This window comes from Pan troglodytes, chromosome 17, assembly GCF_028858775.2.
Source record: "Pan troglodytes isolate AG18354 chromosome 17, NHGRI_mPanTro3-v2.0_pri, whole genome shotgun sequence".
Taxonomy (NCBI): domain Eukaryota; kingdom Metazoa; phylum Chordata; class Mammalia; order Primates; family Hominidae; genus Pan; species Pan troglodytes.
In genome coordinates this window covers 17251599-17276079 of record NC_072415.2, presented here as the reverse complement: position 1 = coordinate 17276079, position 24481 = coordinate 17251599, and the positions used below count along the sequence as shown (strand labels likewise).

General features: G+C 45.8%; 1 protein-coding gene across 14 annotated transcripts in view; it reads left to right on the top strand.

Annotated features, from left to right (window-relative positions):
- LDLRAD4 (low density lipoprotein receptor class A domain containing 4) overlaps window positions 1–23879 on the top strand; it is a 436354-nt gene extending 412475 nt beyond the window's left edge. For all 14 annotated transcript variants that reach the window (XM_009433595.4, XM_054672297.1, XM_009433598.3 and 11 more), the window contains 2 exons: window positions 14471–14524; window positions 16248–23879. In XM_009433595.4, coding sequence (XP_009431870.1) covers window positions 14471–14524; window positions 16248–16778 — 585 coding nt within the window. In that variant the 3' untranslated portion in view covers window positions 16779–23879. The remainder of the gene's footprint in view (window positions 1–14470; window positions 14525–16247) is intronic.
- Window positions 23880–24481: the final 602 nt, after the last annotated feature.

The window sequence follows — 24481 nt, the reverse complement described above, 5'->3', positions numbered from 1 at the left end:
GCAGGCTGGAGTATAGTGGCATGATCATAACTCACTGCAGCCTCGAACATTTAGGCTCAACTGATCCCCCTGCCTCAGCCTCCTGCGTAGCTGTGGCTATAGGCACGCACAACCATGCCTGGCTAATTTTTAAATTTTTTATGGAGACAAGATCTCACTGTGTTGCCCAGGCCGGTCTTGAACTCCTTGGCTCAAACGATCTTCCCGCTTCAGCCTCCCAAAGTGCTAGGATTACAGGCCTGAGCCACTGCACCTGACTGGGTTGTTTTTATTTGTTTGTTTGTTTTTTTTAATCAAGGGAAATTTTTTAAAAGCTTCTCCACAATGGCAAATCTTCCTTTGCAAAGAGCAAATAGGAAAACTATTTGCTCTTTGGGGATAGATTTGATTTTTGCTACCAGCCAAAATCCATTTAGAGTTAAGTCTTGTTCATTATATGGGTGATCAAACCAAATGATACAATTTTGGTGCAAAGGCAAGCACGACTCAATTAGTGAGATTGACGTCCGAGTTACAAACTGATCTGTAGAGAAAGGTCAGGAAGGACCCACAGCAAACTGACAGCTGTGCCTGGGAAGGAAGTAAGGACAAAGGAACACTGATCTGTGCAGTAAAACTTTTATGGTAAGAATGTATTCATGTATTACCTTTGCAATTACAAAACATCCTCTGATCATGTAAACTGATGCTAAAGGCAGTAATGTTCTGGGCATCTATAGACTCCCAGAGTAATTCATTTGAACATGGTTTCTATGGTGGCTAAAATAATAATTTTAAATAAAATGTATGAACATTTTTATCAACAAATTTATAGTAATCTTTTAAATATATAAGGTATTAGCATTAATAATCTAACAGTAAAATCTGTTGGTTTATTTTTTGCTTAGTCCTTGAAAGTTGGTGTGGTTTGTTCTGAAAAAAAAAAAAAAAGAGAAGAAGATTAAAAATTATCTTAATGATCATAACTCTGGGTGGCCCCTGTTGGGGAGGCTCACCAGGCTGGGGTCTGGCTCTTGGCGAAGCCCCAGCAGCTCTGTGACCTTGGGTGAAGGTCACAGAAAATCCCCTCTGAGCTCTGACTTCTTCTCACATGTGAGACGAGGCAACTGGGGCTGAAATCAGGATGATGCCTGCCTGGATCTTGTGTGGTTCCACATTTTCCTGCTGCCTGGAACTTTCTCATTCCCAGGCTGATTCCTCTTGAAGTCCGATTGCTCACTAACCCCAGCACCAAGCTGGGAGAGGCACCTCATATTGCTTTTCCCCACTAGCCCATTGCATTGTCCCAGAAATAGAAAGGATTCCCTTCCTTTTCTTCCAGCAGACCTTCCTAGATGATTTGTCTTTTCTCTTAAGGGACGTGCCCTAGATTGAGCAGAGTTGGGGGATCTTGAATCTGAGAAGTCTGATGATGGATTCCCCAGGAGGAAGAAAGGGGGAGGTGCAGTCTCTGACAGCCAGGGGTACTGGCCTCACATCCAGGCTATGACTGCCATCTAGAGTGGAAAGGACGGTAGTGATAAAATACCAGGATGGTGGAGAGGCTGCATGAAAAAAGGGAGAAAACAGGGAAAATTGATTTTATCAGAAGGCAAAGGTGTTGCTGAATATCCAAAGATCAATTTCACCTCTTCTTTGAAATTCTCACTGTGGAACAGGGGAAAAATAGATTTCCAACTATTTGAGGCCATAAAATACATTTATTCACTGGGAGGTTAGCCCTTGGGTAGAATCAGAATACCCAGCAGTAGTCTTGCTTTACCGCAGACTGATCGAGGTGCCTAGAGAGGAATATGCCCTCTGTCCTCAGTTTCCCCCCCATCTAAAATGAGGGATAACTGGCTTCATTCGGAGGCCTTCAATCTGTATCTTGCCATGAAGAACAGTAAGAAATACATTTTATATCACAACACAAAAGCCTCCTATAATGCAATTAAGGCAGAGGTTTTACAAAACAATACTTACAGTGTGCTCAGATCATTTCTGTTCTGTTTCAGTTTTTGGAATGCTGGCTGTGACCCACTTAAATGGATTTTCCAGCTCTCTAAGAGGCTGCAAAGCACATGGTGGAAAACACTGTGTTCAGTGCTCTCCCTGGTTGTTTCCAGTCCCCACATCTGATCATTCCTGGGGTCCTCTGTGTGTGTGTGGAAAGGAGAGTGTAGCTGAGAGCATAAGCCCAGGAGGGTTCGGGCGTGGTGTGGCCTTGCACACGTGGACGCATGGCAGCAGGCGACAGCCCATGGTGCAGCACAAGGGAACCCTCAGTAAGTCATGGCTGCAGACGACTGTCCTTTAATAATATGAGATGTACTGGTTGGAAGAAAAATGATCCAATAAATACAGAAATGAAAAGGATTATAAAATAGTGCTACGAACAATTGTATGCAAACCAATTGGATAACCTAGATGAAATGAAAAGATATTAGAAACAGCCTACCAAGACTGAATCATGAAGAAATAGAAAATCTTAATAGATCTATAGCTAGTAAGGAGATTGAACCAATAGTCTAAAATCTCCAACCTGGACCACATGGCTTCAGTGGTGAATTCTACCAAACATTTAAAGAATTGACATCAATCCTTCTTAAACTTCTAGAAATTTCAAGAGGTGGGAACACTTCCTAACTCATTATGAGATGAGGCCAGCATTCCTGATACCAAAGCCAGACAAAGACACAACAGAAAAAGATAACCATAGACTAATATTTCTTATAAATATTGATGCAAAAGTCCTCAACAAAATACTAGCAAACTAAATTCAGCAGTATATTAAAAGGGTTATACTGGCTGCGCACAGTGACTCACACCTGTAATCCCAGCACTTTGGGAGGCTAAGGGAGGCAGATTACTTGAGGTCAGGAGTTCGAGACCAGCCTGGCCAACATGGTGAAACCTGTCACTACTAAAAATACGAAAATTAACCAGGCATGGGGGCACGCACCTGCAATCCCAACTACTCGGGAGGCTGAGGCAGGAGAATCACTTGACCCCGGGAGGCGGAGGTTGCAGTGACCTGAGATCATGCCACTGTACTCCAGCCTGGAAGACAGAGCGAGACTCTGTCTCAAAAATAATAATAATCCTAAATAAAAATTAAATTTAAAAAAGTAAAAGGATTATACATCATCAACAAGTGGGGGATTTATTCCCAGAAGGCAAGGATGGTTCCATACATGAAATTCAGTCAGTGTCATACACTACATTAACAGAATGAAGTTGGGGGTCCCAAACTTCATTCAGCAGGTCCCAAGTTCTTGTCCCACAATCATCTCAGTTGATGCAGAAATAGTATTGTCACAGGATCCTTAGGGTGTCACTTCACCAGTCAGAAACCTTTGTGGCTGGTGGTGCCTTCTGCCTGAGTATTGCTCATGCCCACTGGGCTCATCCTGCCCACTTCCCCTGGCAGGCTGCACTCAGCTCACATTACTGGCCCAGATCCCACACCTGCCAAGGGCAAGCCAGGCACAGAATGGTGAGGGGTGTGTGAGCAAGTGAGTGCAAGGTCCAGCCACTGTGTACAGCCAGGTGCGCTGGTTGCTGCAGCAGGGCAGGCAGCTCCAGGTACTGGCACAGGTGCTTGCTCTGTGCAAGGCTGCAGCTGGACCAGATACACTGCATGCAGCATCCACTGCAGGCACTTGCGTCTGGATGAGGGGAATGTGATGGTACCCGGAAGCTTGGAGACACCAGGAACTGCAGAGTCCCAAAGATGGTGTCACAGCCCTGGCCAGGAGAACCCTAGGTCTGGGCTGCCCTAAGGGTCACAGCTCTTCTTTCCTTCTTGTCCCCCACAGTGTGGTGAGTGGAGGGGCATGTTTCAGCCCTGTTTATGTTACAGCTCTTTTAGTCCCACCATTCAGCCAGTCACAAGTTCTTGTCCCACATCCAAGAAAAATGAGGTACATGGACAACTGGTGGGTGAGAAGTTGGAGAGAAGCTTCATTGAGCAACAGAACAGCTCTCAGGAGACCCAGACTGGATAGCTCCTTTCTGTAGGCAGGTCATCCTGACGTCTGTCCGTCCAGCTCAGATCAGAGAGGAGACCCACAGTGGGTAGCTCCTTTCCCCAGACAGGTCATCCCAATGTCTGTCTGTCAATGGGTAGCTCCTTTCTGTAGGCAGGTCATCCTGATGTCTGTCCAGCTCAGAGCAGAGAGGAGACCCATAGAGGGTAGCTCCTTTCCCCAGACAGGTCATCCCAATGTCTGTCTGTCAATGGGTAGCTCATTTCCTCAGGCAGGTCATGCCAATAAGTGTCTAGCTGTCAGTGGAGAGGAGACCTGCAGTGAGTAGCTCCTATCCACAGGCAGGTTGATCCAATGTCTGTTCAAGTCAAACTGAATCCAGGATTTTTAATGAGCTCAAAAGGGAGGAAGTGCGTGCTGATTGGTCCATGGACGGCCACAGGCAGGCCCAGAAAAAGCATCCTAAGTTCTTACTCTGGTCTGTGGACTCCACTCAGAACTGACAGCTTGGCCCCCATGCTTTAGGCCATTCCTGGCTTGAAGGTGGGGCTTCAGCAGGGACCTGCCCCTTTTTGCCCAGGAGCCTGTCTGCCTCCTGCTGCCATCAGTCATGTACACGGTGCCCAGGCTGTTGGTGTCAAGGGGCACCTGCAGGCCCACACCGACCCACCCTCAGCCCACCCCTGCCTCAGCCTCCCACTGATGCTCGTCAGCACCCAAAGTCCGGAGGGGGCTGAGGTGGCAGGGGGCTGGCATATCAGCACTGCCCCGAGCAGACACACACCTGGCCAAATTGTGACAGTGCCCAGGCTCAGCCTCAGCTTTGCTCCAAAATTGGAGCAGGCAGCAGGAGCGGGGAGAGGCCAGGTAGCAGGAGCAGGCACTTCTGAGCCTGCAGGGGCAGGGGACTTTGCTAGGCCCCTGAGAGCACAGGGATGCCCTGGGTCCGCAGCGGCAGCTTTGTGACTGCAGCTGCACCCAGGAGGGCAGGGCTCCTGCCCCACCAACTCAGAAGAGGGCAGGGCTCCCACCTGTTCCTGGCTCTCACCGGCTCCGTGGAGCACACAGCCCTGGCCATGCCTCCCCTGCTGCAGCCAGCATCTTCACAGCAGCTGCTCCAGATGGGCCACCACTGCCATCAGTGTTTGATGAAATTCAACATACTTTCATGATAGAAACCCTCAACAAAGTAGGATGGAAGGAAGCTACTTCAACATCATAAAGGCTATCTATGAAAAGCCCACAGCTTACATCATACTTAATGGTGAAAGACTGAAAGCTTTTCCTCTAAGACCAGGAACAAGACAAGGATGCCTGCTTTCACTACTTCTGTTCAACATAGTATTAATTAGACATTCTAGCCAGAGCAATTAGGCAAGAAAAAGAAATAAAAGACATTCCAAGTGGAAAGGAAGAAGTAAAAGTATCTCTGTTAGAAGATGACATGACCTTATGTGTAAAAACTCTAAAGATTCTATTTTAAAAATAACCCAAAAAGTGTCAGAACTAATGAATTTGGCAAAGTTAGCAGGATACAGAATCAACATGCAAAAATCAGTTGCATTTATTTTCATGTACAATGAACAATTCGGTAAGGAAATTAAGAAAATTCCATTTTCAATAGCATCAAAAAAAGAGAATACTTAGAAATATACTTACCCAAGGAGGTGAAAGACTTGTGCACTGAGCTATAGAAAACATTGCTGAAAGAAATGGAAGAAAATACAAATAAATGGAAAGATATCTTGTATTCATGAATTGGAAGACTTAACTATTTTTAAGATGTTAGTACTACTAAAAGCAGTGTACAGACTTCAGTGTAATTGCTTTTGAAATCCCAATGAGGCTTTTTGCAGAAATAGGAAAAATAATCCATCCTAACGTTTATATATTATCTCAAGGGACCCTAAATATCCACAATAATCTCAAAAAAAAAAAAAGATTTGAAAAGTTAAAGGTCTCACAATTCCTGATTTCAAGACTTACTTCAAAGCTGTAGTAATCAAAACAGTGTGGTGCTGGGATATAGACAAATATATAGACCAATGGAATAGAACAGAGAGTCCAGAGATAAACCCTCAAATATATGGTCAAGTAATTTTCAGAAAGGATTCCAAGGCCATTCAATGGGGAAAGGACAGCCTTTTCAGAGTGGTGATGGGGGATCTGGATAGCCACATGCAAAAGAGTGACATTGGACCCTTATAACATATTCAAAAATTAACTCAAATGGACAAAAATATAAACATAAGAGCTAAAACTTTGAAATTCAGCCTTAGTTTGACTGCTAGAACAAAGTACCGTAGACCGGGTGGCTTATAAACAGAAAACACTGATTTCTCATTCTGGAGGTCAGACATGAGAGACCACAGTGCCAGCACGGTTGGGTTCGGATGAGGCCACTCTTCCCGGTGGCAAACTGCCACCTTCTCTTGTGGAAAGAGCTTGCTAGCCTCCAGCCTCTTCTTATAAGGGTACTGGTTCCATTCATGAGGACTCCACCCTCATTACCTAATTACCTAGCAAAGATTCCACCTCCAAATACCATAACATTGGAGTATTTCCCATCTCCCCCCAAAAAAGTGCCAAATGGTCTGATGTAAAAGGAAAAAAATTCAGTCACTGTGCTCCAGATCTGCAAATAGCACATCTTGATTTTCAGCACCATAAAGACAATCATTTGGAAGATCCGGTGATATTTTTTCTCTTTAATGCAAATGTTTTGGTGTCAAGCAGATTGAATTTGTGGGGAGTTTTCCTGTTAGTGTGGCTGTTCACTGACCATTCAGAAGGAAGAAAATGTGAAACAGATTGCTCAAGTGTAAAGGAGTCTGAAAATGTCTGTCCTCAAGCCTGCAAGATTTGGAACCGTTCTGCGTCCCTTTTCCATAGATATAGGAATAAAAAGTCTGGATTCAGTAGAGTCATTTGACCAGCCAGCCCCTCAGGGTGGTCCCTGGGTCTGGGCAGCCATGCTCTCCGGAGCTGCCCTTGGGGGCAACTTCCAGGGCCAAGCCAGAGAGGCCAGAGCTCTAGACTAACGTTAGAGTTCCAAGTGTACGCAGCAGAGAAGACAGCTATGGTGTGTGTGTGTGTGTGTGTGTGTGTGTGTGATTGTGCCTTCTGTGGATATCGGCTAGGGACTGTCTCAGGAAAGCCTCTGCCTTTGGCGTGTTTACTGCTGTCAAAACCCTGCCCACAGCCTTATAGACCCCAAAGAAAAATGTTCTCATCCTACTCAGAGATGTTCAAACAGGAGTGATTGTCTGACAGTGACTACACTCACAGGAGAATGACAAACAGCAAGGCCCAGCTGTCCCTTGGTACCCTCAGGGGATTGGTTCTAGGACCTCCAAATAACACCACAGTCCCAGCATGCTCAAGTCCCGCAGTCTGTCCTGCTGAACCCATGGACAAAAAAGGTCGGCCCCTCCGTATGAGAGGCTTTTCCATCTCATGAATACACATTGGGTTGAAAAAAATCTGCGTTTTAGTGGAACAGCCAGGTTTAAACACATGTTGTTCAACGGTCCACTGTATTCATTCACAATACAGATTTCATTTTAGAAAAAAAAAAAAAAAGCCCAAAGGAAAATAAAGACTTTTCACAAAGTTGAATGTTATAAAGTTGTTTTTGTTTTTGTTTTGAGATGGAATCTTGCTCTGTCGCCCAGCCTGGAGTGCAGCAGCGCGATCTCTGCTCACTACAACCTCGGCCTCCCAGGTTCAAACAATTCTCCTGCCTCAGCCTCCTGAGTAGCTGGGATTGTAGGCGTGCACCACCGTGCCCAGCTAAATTTTTTTTGTATTTTTAGTAGAGACGGTTTTTCACCATGTTGGCCAGGCTGGTCTTGAACTCCTGACCTCAGGTGATTTGCCTGCCTTGGCCTGCCAAAATGCTGGGATCACAAGCGTAAACCACCACACCCAGCAATTTTTTTTTTTTTTTTCGAGATGGAGTCTCGCTCTTGTCGCCCAGGCTGAAGTACAGTGGCATGACCTCGGCTCACTGCAACCCCTGCCTCCTGGGTTTAAGTGATTCTCCTGCCTCAGCCTCCCAAGTAGCTGGGATTACAGGCACCCACCACTACACCCGACTAATTTTTGTATTTTCAATAGAGTCAGGGTTTCACCATGTTGGCCAGACTGGTCTTGAACTCCTGACCTCAGGTGATCCACTCACCTTGGCCTTGCAAAGTTCTGGGATTACAGGCATGAGCCACCGTGCCTGGCCTAAAGTTTTTTTTGTTTTGTTTTTGTTGTTGTTGTTGTTTTTTACCCCATCCACTGCCTCCCTATGTGACCTCATGACATCAAGAAAACAGTGCATGGTGCAGATAATCTCTGCTGAGGTTTGTAGTCATGGTGACTGCCTCGGTGGGAAGCTGACTGCCATGCTGGGCTAATGTTTTAATAGCGCAGATAGTCTTTATGCAGTGGCGGGCCATTGGTCTGTGTAGCACCTGGGGTTCTTCTGAAACCAAGTAGCCAGAGCCAGAGAAGAACTTGCCTGTAAGGAGACTCTTGGTTAATGCAGCACCCAACCTTAAGAGAAAGCTCCTGAAGAAATCTGGAATTAACACAACATTGCTTAAGCTGCCCCCATTCCTCAGCCTTTCCATTCAAAACACCACCTTTGGAATACTGTTTAAAAAAATAAGGAAATGTCAACGAACTTGTTGTCTTTAAAGGAATATCTTAAAAGAGATAATGGAAATTAGGCTGGGCATGGTGGCTCACGCCTGTAATCCTAGCACTTTGGGAGGCCGAGGCGGGTGGATCACTTGAGGTCAGGAGTTCGAGACAAACCTGGCCAACATAGTGAAACCCCGTCTCTACTAAAAATACAAAAATTAGCCGGGCATGGTGGCGCATGCCTGTAGTCCCAGCTACTCAGGAGGCTGAGGCAGGAGAATCGCTTGAACCCGGGAGGCGGAGGTTGCAGTGAGCCAAGATCATGCCACTGCACTCCAGCCTGGGCAACAGAGCAAGACTCCGTCTCAACAACAAAAAAAAAAAAAAAAAAAAAGAGAGAGAGAGGTAATGGAAATTTATCCCCCTTTAACTGTGCATAACAACAGCAAGTAACCATTACCTGTGATGAGAAGAGCTACCGTTTGCTGAAGCTTATTTAAGGCACTGTGCCAAGGAATTCTCATAAATGGTATTTGAGCCTCATGACAACCTCTTTTTACAAATAAGGGAACTGAGGCTGGGAGAAACTAAATGAGCTGCCTGAGATCACAGTTTGGAAAGTGGCAGAAGCTGAGCTCAGTGGCACACACCTGTAGTCCCAGCTATCTGGGAGGCTGAGGTGGGAGGATGTGTTTGAGGCCAGGAGTTCAATGCTATGAGCACATTTATGAAAATGTGCTGCTCTCCAGCCTGGGCAACATAGACTCTGTCTCTTAAAAAATAATAAATGAAAATGTTTTAAATTTAAAAATGAAAAGCATGGCCAGAATTCTAGCCTATGCAATGGCTACCTACCTCAGAGACTTCTTACCCTTACAGATGTATACCTATGCTGATAGTGGTAGCCTCCATCTGTATAATATTAAATTGTCATCAGATAATTCTTGTTACCTTTTTTGTTACTGCCTTTGTTCCAGGGAGAAAATAAGAGAATAAAAACATGCTTGCAAGGCAGTGCACATACAAGAGGCCTCTGAAAGCTGCTGCCAGACCTGTGTGCCCCCAGAGCAGGTGCCCTCTCGTAAGCATCCTGGGGCAGGTATAACAGCCCCTGATAAGTCCTGCTCAGTGCGACGTGGGTCTCAAGGAACTGGTCCTTATAATGGTCAAACATGAGTGATTTGAGAGTAATGTAACTTAAAAAGTAAACTAGAATTCATTCAAAGTGATCCCTAGAGTAATGTCCCTCTAACCCACCGGCATTCCAGGATGCTTTCTTGAGTTTCTTGGGTTTAGAGTGACTCCATGAGCCCTGGGAACTGTGCAGAGCCCCTGTCTCCCAGCCCTTGGGGACATGCAGCACCAGTATCTGTTGGACATGTGCACATCTGCTCACATGTTGCAATGGAAGAGGACTGAGACCCGCTGCAAGGAAGTATTCAGTACATGTATAGTGAGGTCATTAATGAACAGCTGGGTGAATGGCTGCCTCCCTTTTGGTTGTTCTTACAAGGAAATAGCCTACAAGACAGGGAATGCATTTCAGCCTGTATGAAGTTATTAACAAAGTTTTGTTCCTATTGCTTAAAATTCTGTGAACTACTTTAAGTATTATCTTATTTCACAGCTTATTTTGAGTAATACAACAATGTAAGCATTAGCCAAGAACATCAGTGCCTTCATTGTTGATTAAAATCGGCCCCATAATGAGTATGCGGGAATGCTGCCATCTGAGCAGCAGCCAGCTGTGTAGTGAGCCCCCTTCTCCCTGAAAATGTTCTCCGTAGCATGTGGGGTGAGTGAAGAGACCCCCAACCTAGACAAGGGAGACACATCTTTGTACTCAGCTATCTGCACTCTCTCAGTTGGCACAAGCCCCTTGGAGGACACCAGTCACAGAGTCACACCCTCGTTTGACAGAGATGGAGCAGGAGCCAGCAGGCTTCATCAGCAGCATGAGAGGTTTAAGGGCTAAGGACGGTGACCTTGCCAACAATCAGCGTGTGACAGCCTTGGTGGAATGACCAGAGAAGGCTGTGGAGTGAGCATCAGCTAATGGTACGGGGTGGTTGGGATTCAGCCTTTCTAGAACTCCGGTCAGTCTTCCCATCTGGGTTTTCTGGGTAGCAGCCTGGGGCACAGAGCTGGAATGCCAGCCTTCTCGGGTTTTGGCCTCAAGCTCTTCCACCACAGCATGTTGTAGTTATAATGTCCCCATGTACTGTGTGGGTGAAAGGCCTGGGAAAAAAAGTTTCCTATAAAAGTAAATAAATTGGGGCAGGGGGCAATTGTCAGTAAATAGTTAAATAAATTATTATGTAGTCATAATTTTTGTTATATTATTATACCTCAATAAAGCTGGAAAAAACTGGTGGTGATAGAGGAAAGTGCTTATGTTATACTCTGTGAAGAAGAGAATACACAACTCTGGCCACATTGTGGTTACAACTGTATAAATTTAATATATGCAAATGAACAAGCATTAGAAAAGCACTTAAAGAAAGAAATTGGCAAGGTGCAGTGGCTCATGCCTGTAATCCCAGCACTTTGGGAGGCCAAGGCGGGTGAATCACAAGGTCAGGAGATCGAGACCATCCTGGCTAATATGGTGAAACCCCGTCTCTACTAACAGTACAAAAAAAACAAAATTAGCCGGGCGTGGTGGCGGGTGCCTGTAGTCCCATCTACTCGGTAGGCTGAGGCGGGAGAATGGCGTGAACTCGGGAGGCAGAGCTTGCAGTGAGCCGAGATCCCGCCCCTGCACTCCAGCCTGGGCAACAGAGCGAGATTCCATCTCAAAAAAATAAATAAATAAATAAAATCCATTCAAGTATTAGGATGATGGGACTGTAGATGCATTTCCTCCCATTTTGGATTTTTAATTTTGCTGTTACATTCCTGCAAAAAACAAAAGCCAGGCAGGAAAAGTTCCCATCTCCAGGCCATCCCGTCTGGCAGATGTCCCAAGGCAGGAATGGCCTGAACTCCTCTCTACCAGTGGCCAACTCTCCTGCTTCAGGCTTGGTTCTCAGGCTTTGAGAACCTCAGGGCAGAACACCTTTTTCCACCCCAGCAAGCAAAATGAATAGGTAACAATTGTGCCCTTGTTTTGAGCAACAGGAGCAGATGGGACCTACACTGGTGGGCTGGCCTGGGAAAGGTCCAGGGCTGGCTTGGCCCAGGCAGCAAGGCTGAGGAAGGTGGTGTGGCGGGGAGGAGACCCCAGGGCTGCAGGCATGCCCTGCGTTACCCTCTGCACCCCTTTCCTGGCCTCAGGAACTCTCTGTGGGATGCGTTAGAAGACCTGCTGACAGGCCGGATAAGGCCAATGAGAGAGGGAACGGAGAAGAGGGGCACCTGGGTTCACAGGCCTTAAGAAAGAATTTAGTTACTTATTTAACCAATTAAACAATGTGTGTCACGCATGTAGGTCTGGGAAATGCATTATTAAAAACACACAGTGCAGAGGTGCAGCACCAGCATACGGGTGGATTTGGGACTCTAAAATGGCTTTGGTTGTGTGTGGTACAAGGGAGAATGTATACATGTATTACGTGTGTAGTTCTTTAAAGTACACATATAGAGGAAAAGATGAGACAAGTCTGATGAGATGTCAACAGCAACAATTCTTAGTTGTGGGTGCTGTGAATTTCCCAGAGAGGAGGAGAGTCCTTTAGCTGGGCATGGTGATTTCAGCACTTTAGCAGGCTGAGGCAGGATCACTTGAGCCCAGGAGTTCAAGATCAGCTTGGGCAGCATAGCGAGATCCCCATCTCAATAGATGGATTAGATGGATGGATAGAGAGAGAGAGAGAGAGAGAGAGATACAGATATTTAGATAGATAGCCTAGATTGCTTGATGAATGGGTAAGTTGGATAGGCAGAGACAAATGGATAGAGATAGATTAGAAGGATAGATGGATAGATTAGATGGATGAATGAATAGAGAGAAACAGATTAGACAGAGATAGATGGATCCATCGATTGATTAGATAGGTTAAGATAGTCCTTCCATTCAGGCAAGGCACAGCAGGTGCCGCCTAGCGCAGCGGCCTCTGCCCAGACACTCAGTGCTGCAGAACAGGAGGGAGGCCGGGGCCTGTGGCGGGCGAGGGAAATGCGGGGCCCGAGGACTGGGGTGAGGGAGAGAGGCGGCGGCCCAGAGGAGCAGCAGGCGCGCCTCTGGCGGTTTCCTGTCCGGGCTGGCGGGGCCGCCAGTCGGCGTGGGGTGCGGCAAGGGGAGCGGGGCGCTGGGTCAGCCGAGGGCCGGGCCTCGGGGGCGCAGCCGGACTGGACGGGGGCTCCTGTGGGCACTTGGCCGGGTTTGCTTGTTTTTCGGGAAATAAGGCCACTGGGGACAGTCACTACGTTTTCAGGAACCGCTCAGCCCCTCTGAGTGCCCCGCAGATGGACCTGGCGGCGTTCCTGGCTACGGCTGACTGGGCTCCCGGAGCGAGGAGCGCCCCTGCGGGCCCAGCCTGGGCCCTGGGCGGTGGGAGGGCCTCCGCCCCCTTCCCGCTTCCGCCCCGCTGGCGCCGGACCCCCGCCCTCGTCTGTGCCTGCCAGGCCGGGCCCTTCCCTCCCGTCACAGGCGGTCCCTGAGCCCACCCTTCGTCTCCGAGCAGCTGGACCGCCGTATACGTTTGCCACTGATTCCAGGATGTCCCCGAGTATCTTAGGAAAGGGCCGTGTTGGACAAACGCGGGGCTCGGTGTTTCTTCCGCGCCGTCCCTCGCTGCTGGCGCCGGGGCCGTCGGAGGCTCAGTGATGGCCCAGCCCTCCCGTTTCCGAGAATTCCCCAAACGCGGGCCCCTACACGCTGAGTTCGCGCTCTCCCGTGACGGCCGACAGCCCCGCGGACCCTGCTGACAGCCACACTCTGGGCTGAAAAGGGTACCACGCGTACTTTTTTTCCCAGCACGCGTGGGGCCTTGGAAAGAACCTTTACTGAGGCCTGTGGCTGGCCTGTCACCTTGTCAATCTGGCCAAACGTTTTTGAAAAAAGATACTAACTCACCAGATGTGAAGTTGCATCTGCCCTGTGAATAGGTGGACTGGAGAAGACACTCGCTGGAGGATCCTGAGCCCAGGCTCGGAAAGGGCCGTCCACCTGCGAGCGCGGACTTGCGCCTCTGCTGGAGGCCGGGCAGGGCACGGGCGGGCCCCGGGCCACCTCTGCCAGGGCTTCCTCAACCCAGCCTGCCCTCATCGGGCGGCCACTGAATGCGGTTGGACAGTCATCTTGAATGTATTTCAAGCACACAGGTGTAGAGAGTGAGCCATATTCCACTTCAAATCTAATCTGGCCAGGAGTTCAACTTTTCCATGTTTCCTTTTGTTCACAGCCCTCCATGTAGACAAGAGGTCTGAAAAGGGACGGGCTCTTTCTCGCTCCACGTTTTTTGTTTGTTTGTTTGTTTATCTTTTTTTTTTTTTTTTTTTTTTGCTTCTGTTTTTTTGATACGGAGTCTCACTCTGTCGCCCAGGCTGGAGTGCAGTGGCAAGATCTCGGTTCACTGCAACCTCCGCCTCCCAGGTTTAAGCGATTCTCCTGCCTCAGCCTCCCGAGTAGCTGGGATTACAGGCACCCGCCACCACGCCCAACTAATGTTTGTATTTTTAGTAGAGATGGGGTTTCACCATGTTGGCCAGGCTGGTCTCGAACTCCTGACCTCGTGATCCATCCGCCTCTGCCTCCCAAAGTGCTGGGATTACAGGCGTGAGCCATGGCGCCCGGCCTCGCTCCACGTTTTATGCAGATCCCCGTTTCCAGAAGTTGTGCTTCATGTTTTTAGGTGCTGCGGGGCTAATGATTTTCCTCTGTTTCTTGTTCCCCCCACCCTCCTCCCTTTCCCCTCCGCCAGGAAGGGTGCCTGTGGCCTTCAGACAGCTCCGCACCGCGGCTGGGCGCCTCGGAGGTAAGGGGCCCCAGGAGGTGAGGGCTGCGGGGGGGCGGGGGGGTGGGTGGGGATGAAGGGGGCGTGTCCCTGCCACGTGGGGTGGAAGGGGAGGGGCCTCACCACGTGGGCTGACACTTTTGGAGGAAGGCATTGCCTAGAACTTTGGTCAAAAGCGGGAGGGGACTTCCCCTAGAATCTTCCAGGGATTATTCCTGCTAGTCTAAAGCTCCTTATCAAAAACAATTTGAGAATCACTTATCTTTACATGATCCCGTAAGCTTCTACTAATGTGCCTTGGCAAGTGGGCATGGTTTATAAATATCATAGCATGATTCATTCCCACATCTCCAAGTGTAATAATGTGGATTTTAAAATAACATGTTTTTGCCTTTAAGTTAAAAATATTGGTGTGAGAGAAATCAATATCTGTATGTACGTGTGTAGATATGTGTGTATATTAAATGCATGTATATACACATATATGTATACACACATACATATCTATGCATATATGCGTGTGTGTGTATATGTACGTATATAAAAGAGCCGTCTCCTAGAAGAAACTGGGATGGTAGAACAAATGAGAAGATTTTGTAAGAAATGTACTACCTGGATTCATTTTGAAAAAATAAATTATTATAATCATATTTACTTGAGTAAAAAATATTTTTCATGTCAGTGACTAAAAATAACTACAGGAAACTTTTATTCAGATTCCAGATAACTGGAAAAGTCTAGGAGCCACAAAGAAAAAACAGTCATTTTGGGGGGAATTTGTTAAAAAGTAATTGGCAATGATCTTCTCTAAGTAATTAATAAATCGACCCAATGCTTTGTATCTGCTCCACGTACCACTGTGTGAAGTTATAACTTCTGCTTACTCAGAGTTCTGGCCGGCGCAGTAGCTCATGACTGTAATCCTAGCACTTTAGGAAGCTGAGGTGGGTGGGTCACTTAAGCTCAGGAGTTCAAGACAAGCCTATGCAACATGACAAAACCACATCTCAAAAAAAAAAAAAAAAAAAAAAAAGCTAGGCATGGTGGTGTGCACCTGTAGTCTCAGCTACTCAGGAGGTTGAGGTGGGAGAATCACTTGAGCCCAGAAGGTTAAGGTTGCAATAAGCCAAGATGGCGCCACTGCCCTCCAGCCTAGGTGACAGAGCCAGACCCTGTCTCAAAAAAAAAAAAATTAAGATAAAAAATTAAAAATAAAAACTCAGAGCCCCTCCTTACTTTTCTGAACCATAGGTTCTAAGTTCTAGAGCTGGCAGGGACCTGAGAAAGCAGGCAGCCCTGTCCTGTCCTCGTAAGTTATAGAGAAGCCGAGGACTGGACGAGGTCACTGGTGACCAGATCCAAGTGCAGGCCGCAGTGCTCTTCGCCCTGTGACTCTTGGAGTTCCTAGTGTGTTCTGTTTCCAAGGGGAAAATGCACACGTAGCACGCACAGAAACTCCCAGGAGCCCAAGCTTTCCATTACCCACAGCTCTCCATTGCTCAGCCCTCCTGGATGCGCTGGGATTTGGCAAGGTGAGTGGTCTGTCATAAGGAATCAGAAAAGTACACTTTTTTTTCTGGAATTGGATTTTCCTGTTTTTTTTTTTTTTTTTTTTTTTTTTTCCTGGGAGATGGTGTTTAAACTGGTAGGAACACACACCAAGCGTAACTTTCCTTGATTCTGACACATTTATGGTCATCATTGCGCTCAAACTGTCTTCAAGCCTCTCCTCTTTTCCTTCCAGATCATGCATGCCCCGCGGTCCAGGGACAGGTTCACAGCGCCGTCCTTCATCCAGAGGGATCGCTTCAGCCGCTTCCAGCCCACCTACCCCTATGTGCAGCACGAGATTGATCTTCCTCCCACCATCTCCCTGTCCGACGGTGAAGAGCCACCTCCTTACCAGGGGCCCTGCACCCTGCAGCTCCGGGACCCTGAACAGCAGATGGAACTCAACCGAGAGTCCGTGAGGGCCCCACCCAACCGAACCATATTTGACAGTGATTTAATAGACATTGCTATGTATAGCGGGGGTCCATGCCCACCCAGCAGCAACTCGGGCATCAGTGCAAGCACCTGCAGCAGTAACGGGAGGATGGAGGGGCCGCCCCCCACATACAGCGAGGTGATGGGCCACCACCCAGGCGCCTCTTTCCTCCATCACCAGCGCAGCAACGCACACAGGGGCAGCAGACTGCAGTTTCAGCAGAACAATGCAGAGAGCACAATAGTACCCATCAAAGGCAAAGATAGGAAGCCTGGGAACCTGGTCTGATTCCTTCCAACGTGCACTTCAGCTGGAGAAAGAAACCAAGAAGGGAAGCGGCCGCTGGGCCCCTCCTGCGCACAGTGTTGTTCAGTTTCACATGGTACAAATAAGTAAAACCAAATGAGCAAACACGGTCTTTGTTTCTGATTCCTTTTAGGGGAATTGCATGCAAACTAGACTGAAATGATACAAACTTCCATCTGGTCTGACCGCAAACAGTGTTTATTTGGGGACAGGGGTTGGGATGGGGGTGTGGGCAGGGGAAAACAGAGAACGGGATGCTTTGAAGATATCATGAAATAAAACCCACAGAGGTATTTGATTTATTTAATTGTGAAAGGAGACTTTGCAGATAAATGAGGCCAGAATGGCGTGTTTTATAATTAACTGAATAAAGAAGGAAGCATTATTATATATTATTGTGGGGAAGAACCAGCCAGTTCGCTTTTTCTCCTAAGGTGTGGAACTTTTATTTTGTTTTAAAAATACGAATCAAAATTCCTGTGTTGTGTGCCAAGGTATAAAGTGGAGAAGTTAGATGAGTGCAAGGAGCTCCTTTGTGTTGTGATGATGTGTTTTAAAAGTTGCACTATCTTAATGTTGAAAATATTTACAAGGGAACTGTTTTACGTGAAGTTCTGTATGTTGTCTTTTCACCTGTGGATTGTAATCAGGCCCAAGGAATATCCTGGAGTGGTCCCCAGAAGCATCCAAGAAAAGATATTTGGGGACGTAGCCTAACATTTTACCAACTTACGTAAATCAAAAAAGTCATTATTGTTGCAGGAGTTTGCATCAAATAGCAGTGCATCGCTGAAGCTTTTGGAGACTTTTGGATGGAAGATAAGATAGGGAAGATTAAGTTCCAGCATTTCTGACTTGTTATTTTGAGTTACTCTGCTAATCTTAGGCTGCATAGTTTATGAGAAAATGAACACATGCATTTATGGATCCAGTATCATGCAGTGCTGCCCTCATCCTCCAGCAGTGCAATTTCTTCAGTAATTTAGATTTTTTTCACTATAGCATGAAATATATTCAAATACATACCTTATTTTATGCAATAAATTGTTTAAAATGCAAGGTGGTTATTCTGCATACTGTTGAAATATGTGACTCCTCAGTATATTCCCATTGCCTCTCCCCTTTCCTCGACAGCTTAGTTCAGCTCTGCAGGGCTGCTCAGTTCACAGGAGGCTCCCAGCAGCCACCCCACATCCAGCCTACACAGAACTTCGTGTGGGAGTGGTGTGGGTGGTGGTTTCTTATGCTTTGGAAGCCCCTAGAAATGACGGAAGAATGCCATGTTGCTGATCGTGGTAATAAGCCATTGTGGGTTATTGTATGTCACTAGTATTAGCATAGCATTCTTAAAGGAATGCAGTGCTCAAAACCTACCCAAATTCCCGCAGGATTCTACCAAACCCTTCCCCAGGCCAGCTTTTGTACTGAAGGCAAGAACTGGACAGTCAGAGAACAGTGGAGGGGGCAAGTGACTGAAGAGCACTGGGTAAAAAGCACAACATGCAGTTAAAATGCAACTAGAAAACTAATTATAAATATTGTTAGTTTTAATATTCCTGATATTTACAAATATTCATTCTTATATACAATGAAAAAAATAACTTTCTTCTGCAGATGTAAGCACTGGCTTTTATAAGAGCAGCAGCCAACACGTTTAGCAGACACTGCGCGTGGAGAAGGGCTTATCTGCAGTACACTCTGCCATGTGGAGGGTGGGCCTCTGTGGCCTCTTCACATAACAAGATGAGCTGGAATGATGATTCCATGACTCCCATCTATGCAGCCTTAAAGCCAAATCCGCGTGTGTGTGTTTGTGTCTGTCTGTGGGTCTCGAAGGTGATCCGTCGGTGCGGTGGCTCTGTGCTGTAACTGGAGAGACTGTTCCAAACCCCAAGAGTTGTCTGATCCTAGTCTGTTCCCTTCTGCTTCTTACCTCTGTAGATAGGTCACTGGTTTTTGTTTGTTCGTTTGTTTTGAGGATTGGAATTTCCATTACATTCATCCTTTGCACACAGTAACATCCACAGAACTAGTCCAACTCTTAAAAGGAGAGAGGAAAAACACAGGCACCAGTTGTCAGCTCATGCTTACAACCTGTGTTGAAGTATATACAGTTGAGAGTCACAGTGGAGGTTCTGAGACTGGATTCAGTCTTGTTCCAGTGACAGTTGGAAGGCCTCTGCTGGAGAGACACCAGCTCTCAGGGCAGAGATTGGCTTGGGGCCAGAAGGACCCTCCCCAACCCTGGAGACACCCTGAAGGTTCACTGGCTCTCCAGATTAGCCTCTCTTCCTCTGTCAGGCAAAGATGAGGAGCCCGTGTTCCCATCGGGCCCTGCTGGCAGGGACTTGCAGTGGATTCTTGGTCAGGTGTGCCCACAGATGCGGAGGCGAGGTGAGTGATTCCATCATTTCAGTTCTCACCTGCAGTTTTGGTGAAGCAGGAGATGCACCCCACAGCTCTAGCTCTCAAATGGCTTCACAGTCCTTACTTCTCTACCTGCCTCAAGAAGGGGCTCAGAGCAGAGACTTGTGAATTCCTTAGTAACTGTGAGTATATGAATGTTTTGCACATGTCCACAGTATTGGCGAGATAATTACATAATTCAGATACCTTTAATCATCTTTCAAGAAAGAGGCTCCTCCCATTCAGCCACCCTAGAGAACTGCCTTTGTTAAATGGTTATTTAAAGACACACACATATCAAACCATGACTTTGAAAGGTCTTCGAGGCTGGGGCTCTGTAATGAATTAGTTTAAAAGCCAAGGTCATAACATGAATTGATGGTCAATTTCCCTTCAGCAGAAGGAAAAGGTGATTTAGATCAGTAGCTCTTTTGAAGGTTGTGGCTGACCTGTTCATACCGTGTCGCCTCATGGCTAGCGTGGCGTTGAAAGAGTAGCGATTGGGAAGATACAACTTACACAGTGGGGCCTATTGTTCTTTCAAGAACCCTTTTTTTAGCTTATAGAACCCATGGGTCCAGTTTAGTAACCAGTGATTTAGGCAATCAATGATAGGTTTATAATCTTAGATTATTCCAGCAAAGTGTGGATTGCATTGTTAGGAAGAACATTTGGTGGGAATGAACACTCCTGGGCATACCGCTGACTTTTGTCCCTTGTTCCCGGTGTAGGAGACCCAAGGCATCTTGAATCCCATCTATAAGAACACAATCTTCCAGCATACATTTGCTTTTTCAGAAACTCTAGCATTCTCTTTAAATACTGATGCAATCCTTAATGGAAAAGAGATTTCATGAAGCAAATTATGTATTTCAATAGTTCATCTATTTTTGGTGTCCAAAATTTACTAATACAGAAGCTTGACAAGCATGTCCTCACCCTCCCCACCACATAAACACATGGACACACACCCAAGCCACAAGAAATCCCAAGAGAGCAGAAGCGAATTTTTAAAAGATTTATCGTGAGGACTGCATTTCCATTCACTAATTTTGGCTCAAACTTATGAGGCAGGAAATAGGGGCCTCCTGTAAATGGGGGAGGCCTCCTGACACCAGCAGAGGAATTTTGTACCCAGGCAAGGACTTCTTGAACTTCTACGTATCTCCGTTTGCTCTCTTTCACCTTTATTTCATCTTCATAAGAATGAGAAAGGCTCAAAAGGAAGCACTTTTAGAAATCTTCTCTGACCTAGAAGAACCCATCCAAATCCCTGCCTTCCTCTCTGAACCAACAGTTCCCTTCTCTGACAGGGGCCATCCTCTGTCTTCCATCCAGCGGCTCTTCTTTTTAGGAAGGCTCTGGTGCAGAGCACTTCAAATATGTCCTCAGGCCAGATACTGATTGCTAGTAGAGAGACACCCAGCACCCAGTCCGAAGCCCTCCCTCAAAGGACCGGCTCATGGCGTTGGTCACTGGCAGGCTCAGAGACATTCTGCTGTGGGCGCAGGGAGCCCGGCCCCCCACGCAGCCATGACTGGATGCGCCCCCATCTCGGGGGCTTGCTGCACTGCTTGTTTATTGAATTTTGCTACTTAGAATGGCAACATTAACTTTGTGTACCATTCATTTTTTAAAAATTTTCCAAAGCTCAGCAGTGCATGAAAGAAAAAACTGGGAAAGATACTTGGTTTCTGTTAACTTTTGTGTTGCTTGCTTAAGTGATTAAAGCCAGTGCTTGGAGCCAAGCCTTCATGCCACGAACATGCCCCACAGCCTGCCCTTTGCTCTCCTGCTCACACTGACCAAGAATGCCACGTGCTTGGCCTACTGAGGTGAAAGGACAATTGAATGACAGGTGGGCAAAGGGAGAACTTCCCCTTCTTGGTGCAAGGAAAGTCACAAATTTAAAAATGTTGCTTCCAGCCCAGATCCTAAATGCTAGTTCTCAGCAGCTGCGTGGCTTACCGTTCACCATTTCCACCACCGCCAGCTGCCAGCACCTCCACAGATCACAGAGATGTGAACAGACAATGGAAAGCACTCTTAGCCTTGCAGTGGTCTACATTTTTTAGGAACCAATATTTCAGCATTCTTTATTACCCGGCACGCTGTGTCCTTTGCAGAGTTCAAGTTTATGTTACTGCCAGGGTCAGACAGTCATTTGCTGCTGCTGCTGCTGCTGCTTCCCGAACTGGATGCATTAGGAAGCTGCTGTCTGAGTGTAGGAATGTCTTGCTAAGAAAGCAATGTCTTCCTTCATCCTTTTCTTTCTTCCCTCTGCGTGTCCTTGTTTTTGTGTAATGCGGGAGAGGGTTAGAGCTATAGAGATTATATATACACTATCCGTGCACATTATATATATGTAGATATACCCCTATCATGTCAGAGATCTGCATGTCAGTTTTTCAGCAACTAAGGTGCCTCATGTTCTGAGTTCAGCAGATATAGGAACCAAGCCGCCCCCTCCTGCACTTGATGCTCCCACCTTTGTTGTGCCTCACTTAAAATGGTGCTTTTTTCAGTTGTCTGTCTTTTCTTATGTTTTTATTTGTAAGGTGCTGTATATAAGTTGAATATATTATGCACATATCCTACCCAATGGGTAGAACAAAAAGTTGTTAATACTGTAATATAATGTATAGATGATACCAATTTTAACAGAAATGGCATAGAATTTGTGAATGCCTATGTGCTTTGTCCTCTTTTGTAAGGAAATTTGCAAATGGATGCATACAGATTAAAGTCTATGTAGTTTATTTTCCTATTAAATATCAATATTATAACACAAGAGAAAGAAGTGTGAACAAACAAGCAACAGTTTATGACCAGCGTATATATAGCAATGGCAAGTTGCATCTTTGCTGTGAAAACACTTTAAAGAAAATACTTTTTAAAAAATCCCACAGCTTTTTGGTTGCCACTAGACGCTTTTTATTTTAATCATTTTAGTAATGCTCAGCTGGACCAGTGTTAGTTATATTTGAGTCAGAAAAATGTTGTTTTTCAACTTGCTTTATAATCTCCTGCATCTATCTCCTGCTGTAGCATCACGAAGGTGTCAGGCAACAGTGAAAAGTGCACATTTTTGTTGTTGCAGAAACTGTGTCAGAGGAATAAGTAAATCAGCCTGCAGCAGAGGACTTTGTTCAGCTCCAGAGGCATCTGTGACCGTCTGTGTCCAAGTCTCTCTGTGCCTTTTTCTTTTACAAACTGAAGCTGTGGAGCCAATGAAGTAACAGTAGAGATTGTAGGGAAAGAATACCTCAGGAAAAACAAATACACTTAACAAGAAGACCCTGTTCTTAGAAAAAGTGTTTAGTTATGGGTTAGCACTAGAAGAGACTTGGCTGTCAGCCAGCCAAGTGAAGGACCTCTCATCCATTCCCATTCATGTCCCATCATAATACGGACTCAAAAAGCAAACTCGGTTTTGCCATCAGTTAGAAATTACGTTTTGAATTGTATATTGTTACATCTCTCTTCCAGCTTAGTTTTTAGTGTCTGATTGTGACCTCTGCATTTATCTTCAAATACCCTAATTTTAAAACAAAAGAACAAGAAAAGTTTATAACACCATGTTCACTAAAACCACGGTTGAATCTTGGGTGTGGGCATCCTTTCGAGTGTTGTCCATAAGAGCAGTTCGTGGAATTTTGCCCATCTGACCCATATTATCAGCTTATTCTGCCACCAGAGTAGAGTCTAATAAATTCCAAAGTTTTTATTTGCTCCATGGTGTATGTTCTGACTTTGAAAATGTCAGATTCTATAATCATATCCCTAACATCCAGGAAACAAATGACAGATTATCCTTAAACTGAAATTGACTCTACAATGCAACCCTTAATGCTGAATGGATTAAAAGTCAGCCCTTTTAGTATCTGTTTGAAAGGGCCGTAAAAAGTTGACACTCTTGTTGTTGTGGATCCTGCGTGTCTAGACCCACGTGTTGTTTCCATCGTATACTGTAGGGTGCACCCCTTGGGATTCATCATTAAGAACTGAGGCTCATTGTTGTCAGAAACAAAGCTCCCACCCCCCAGGTTCAACCTTGTGGGAGAACTGTTGAGCATGAGAATGTTCTAGACTCAGAGGTACTAAAATTTGTTACCACATCATTGCTTCCTTTCTACAGGACGAATTGAGGCTTAAACTTTACTGTTAATGATACTGGTTCATTTTAATGTGCTTGTTGGTATGTTGCTATTTTTCATTTCATAGCTTTCAAAAATCATGCTAATTGTATACTTGTCTAGTTTAAGGCTATTTTAAAATATGTACAATACTATTCACAGCATTTAGTTCATTTAATTTTTATTATTATAAAGCAATCTACTAAAAAAGTACAACTGTATTTGAACTTTTCAATAGTTGTTTGTGAGCTATGATAATCAAAAGTCATTAAAGTCTTTTTTAACAAACATTCGTGCTTACTTTTCAACATAATTCCCAGTTATATACAGAAAAAGATTTCCACCTGTCACGTATCTGCCTCTTTTACCTGAGCAATGGTGTAGTTCTTAGACCTAAGGTCTGTAATTGCAATACTTTTAAAGAAAGATGTTGCTCTAAGTGCTGTTTGTTAGTTATGAAATCAGATTTTTCTGCTTGTTCTTAATGCTGTGGTCAAACCATAGCACAAAATCATTAAAAATAATCAGCGGCATACATTTGTCCCTTGGGTTTTTGTTTTGTTTTTTCTTTGTCTTTCAGCAACAAGGCACATGCATGGGGAAAATGCTGTGTGTTTTAAGACCTGTCTCAAAGAAATACTTCCTGTGGCTCCCTAGCTAAACTTCCCACTCAGCTTGTAGTCACTCTGACTTTTCAAAAAAATCACTACTTCATATTCTACTAGAAGCAATTCTGGTCAGATCATGATTCGTTTACCAATGCTGGGTTCTACACAGGTCATTCAGACAGTCATCAGGTCCCCTCATGCAAGGAGTCCCCAGAGAAACTGCTCACCCCGCCTGAGGCGCCCAGGGAGGACTTTCTAGATGCCTCAAAAAGTCTTTGGGTGGCTGTCACACAAAACCGAAATGCTCAGCCCAAAATATGAACAAGATTCCTAACAATGACAACTATTCCACAATGGAACAGACCCCCTCAGTGTGTGTTTTAAACTCCTTGGCATTGGAGGTCTCCAGTCAGTGATAATGTAACAACAGAGAGGCTCTAAATTTCCTACACCGAGAGACTAGAATAGTATTATCTCTATGCTCTAAATAAGAATATGGGTTCACAGATGATGACTGTGTGTGCATAAAACCCCA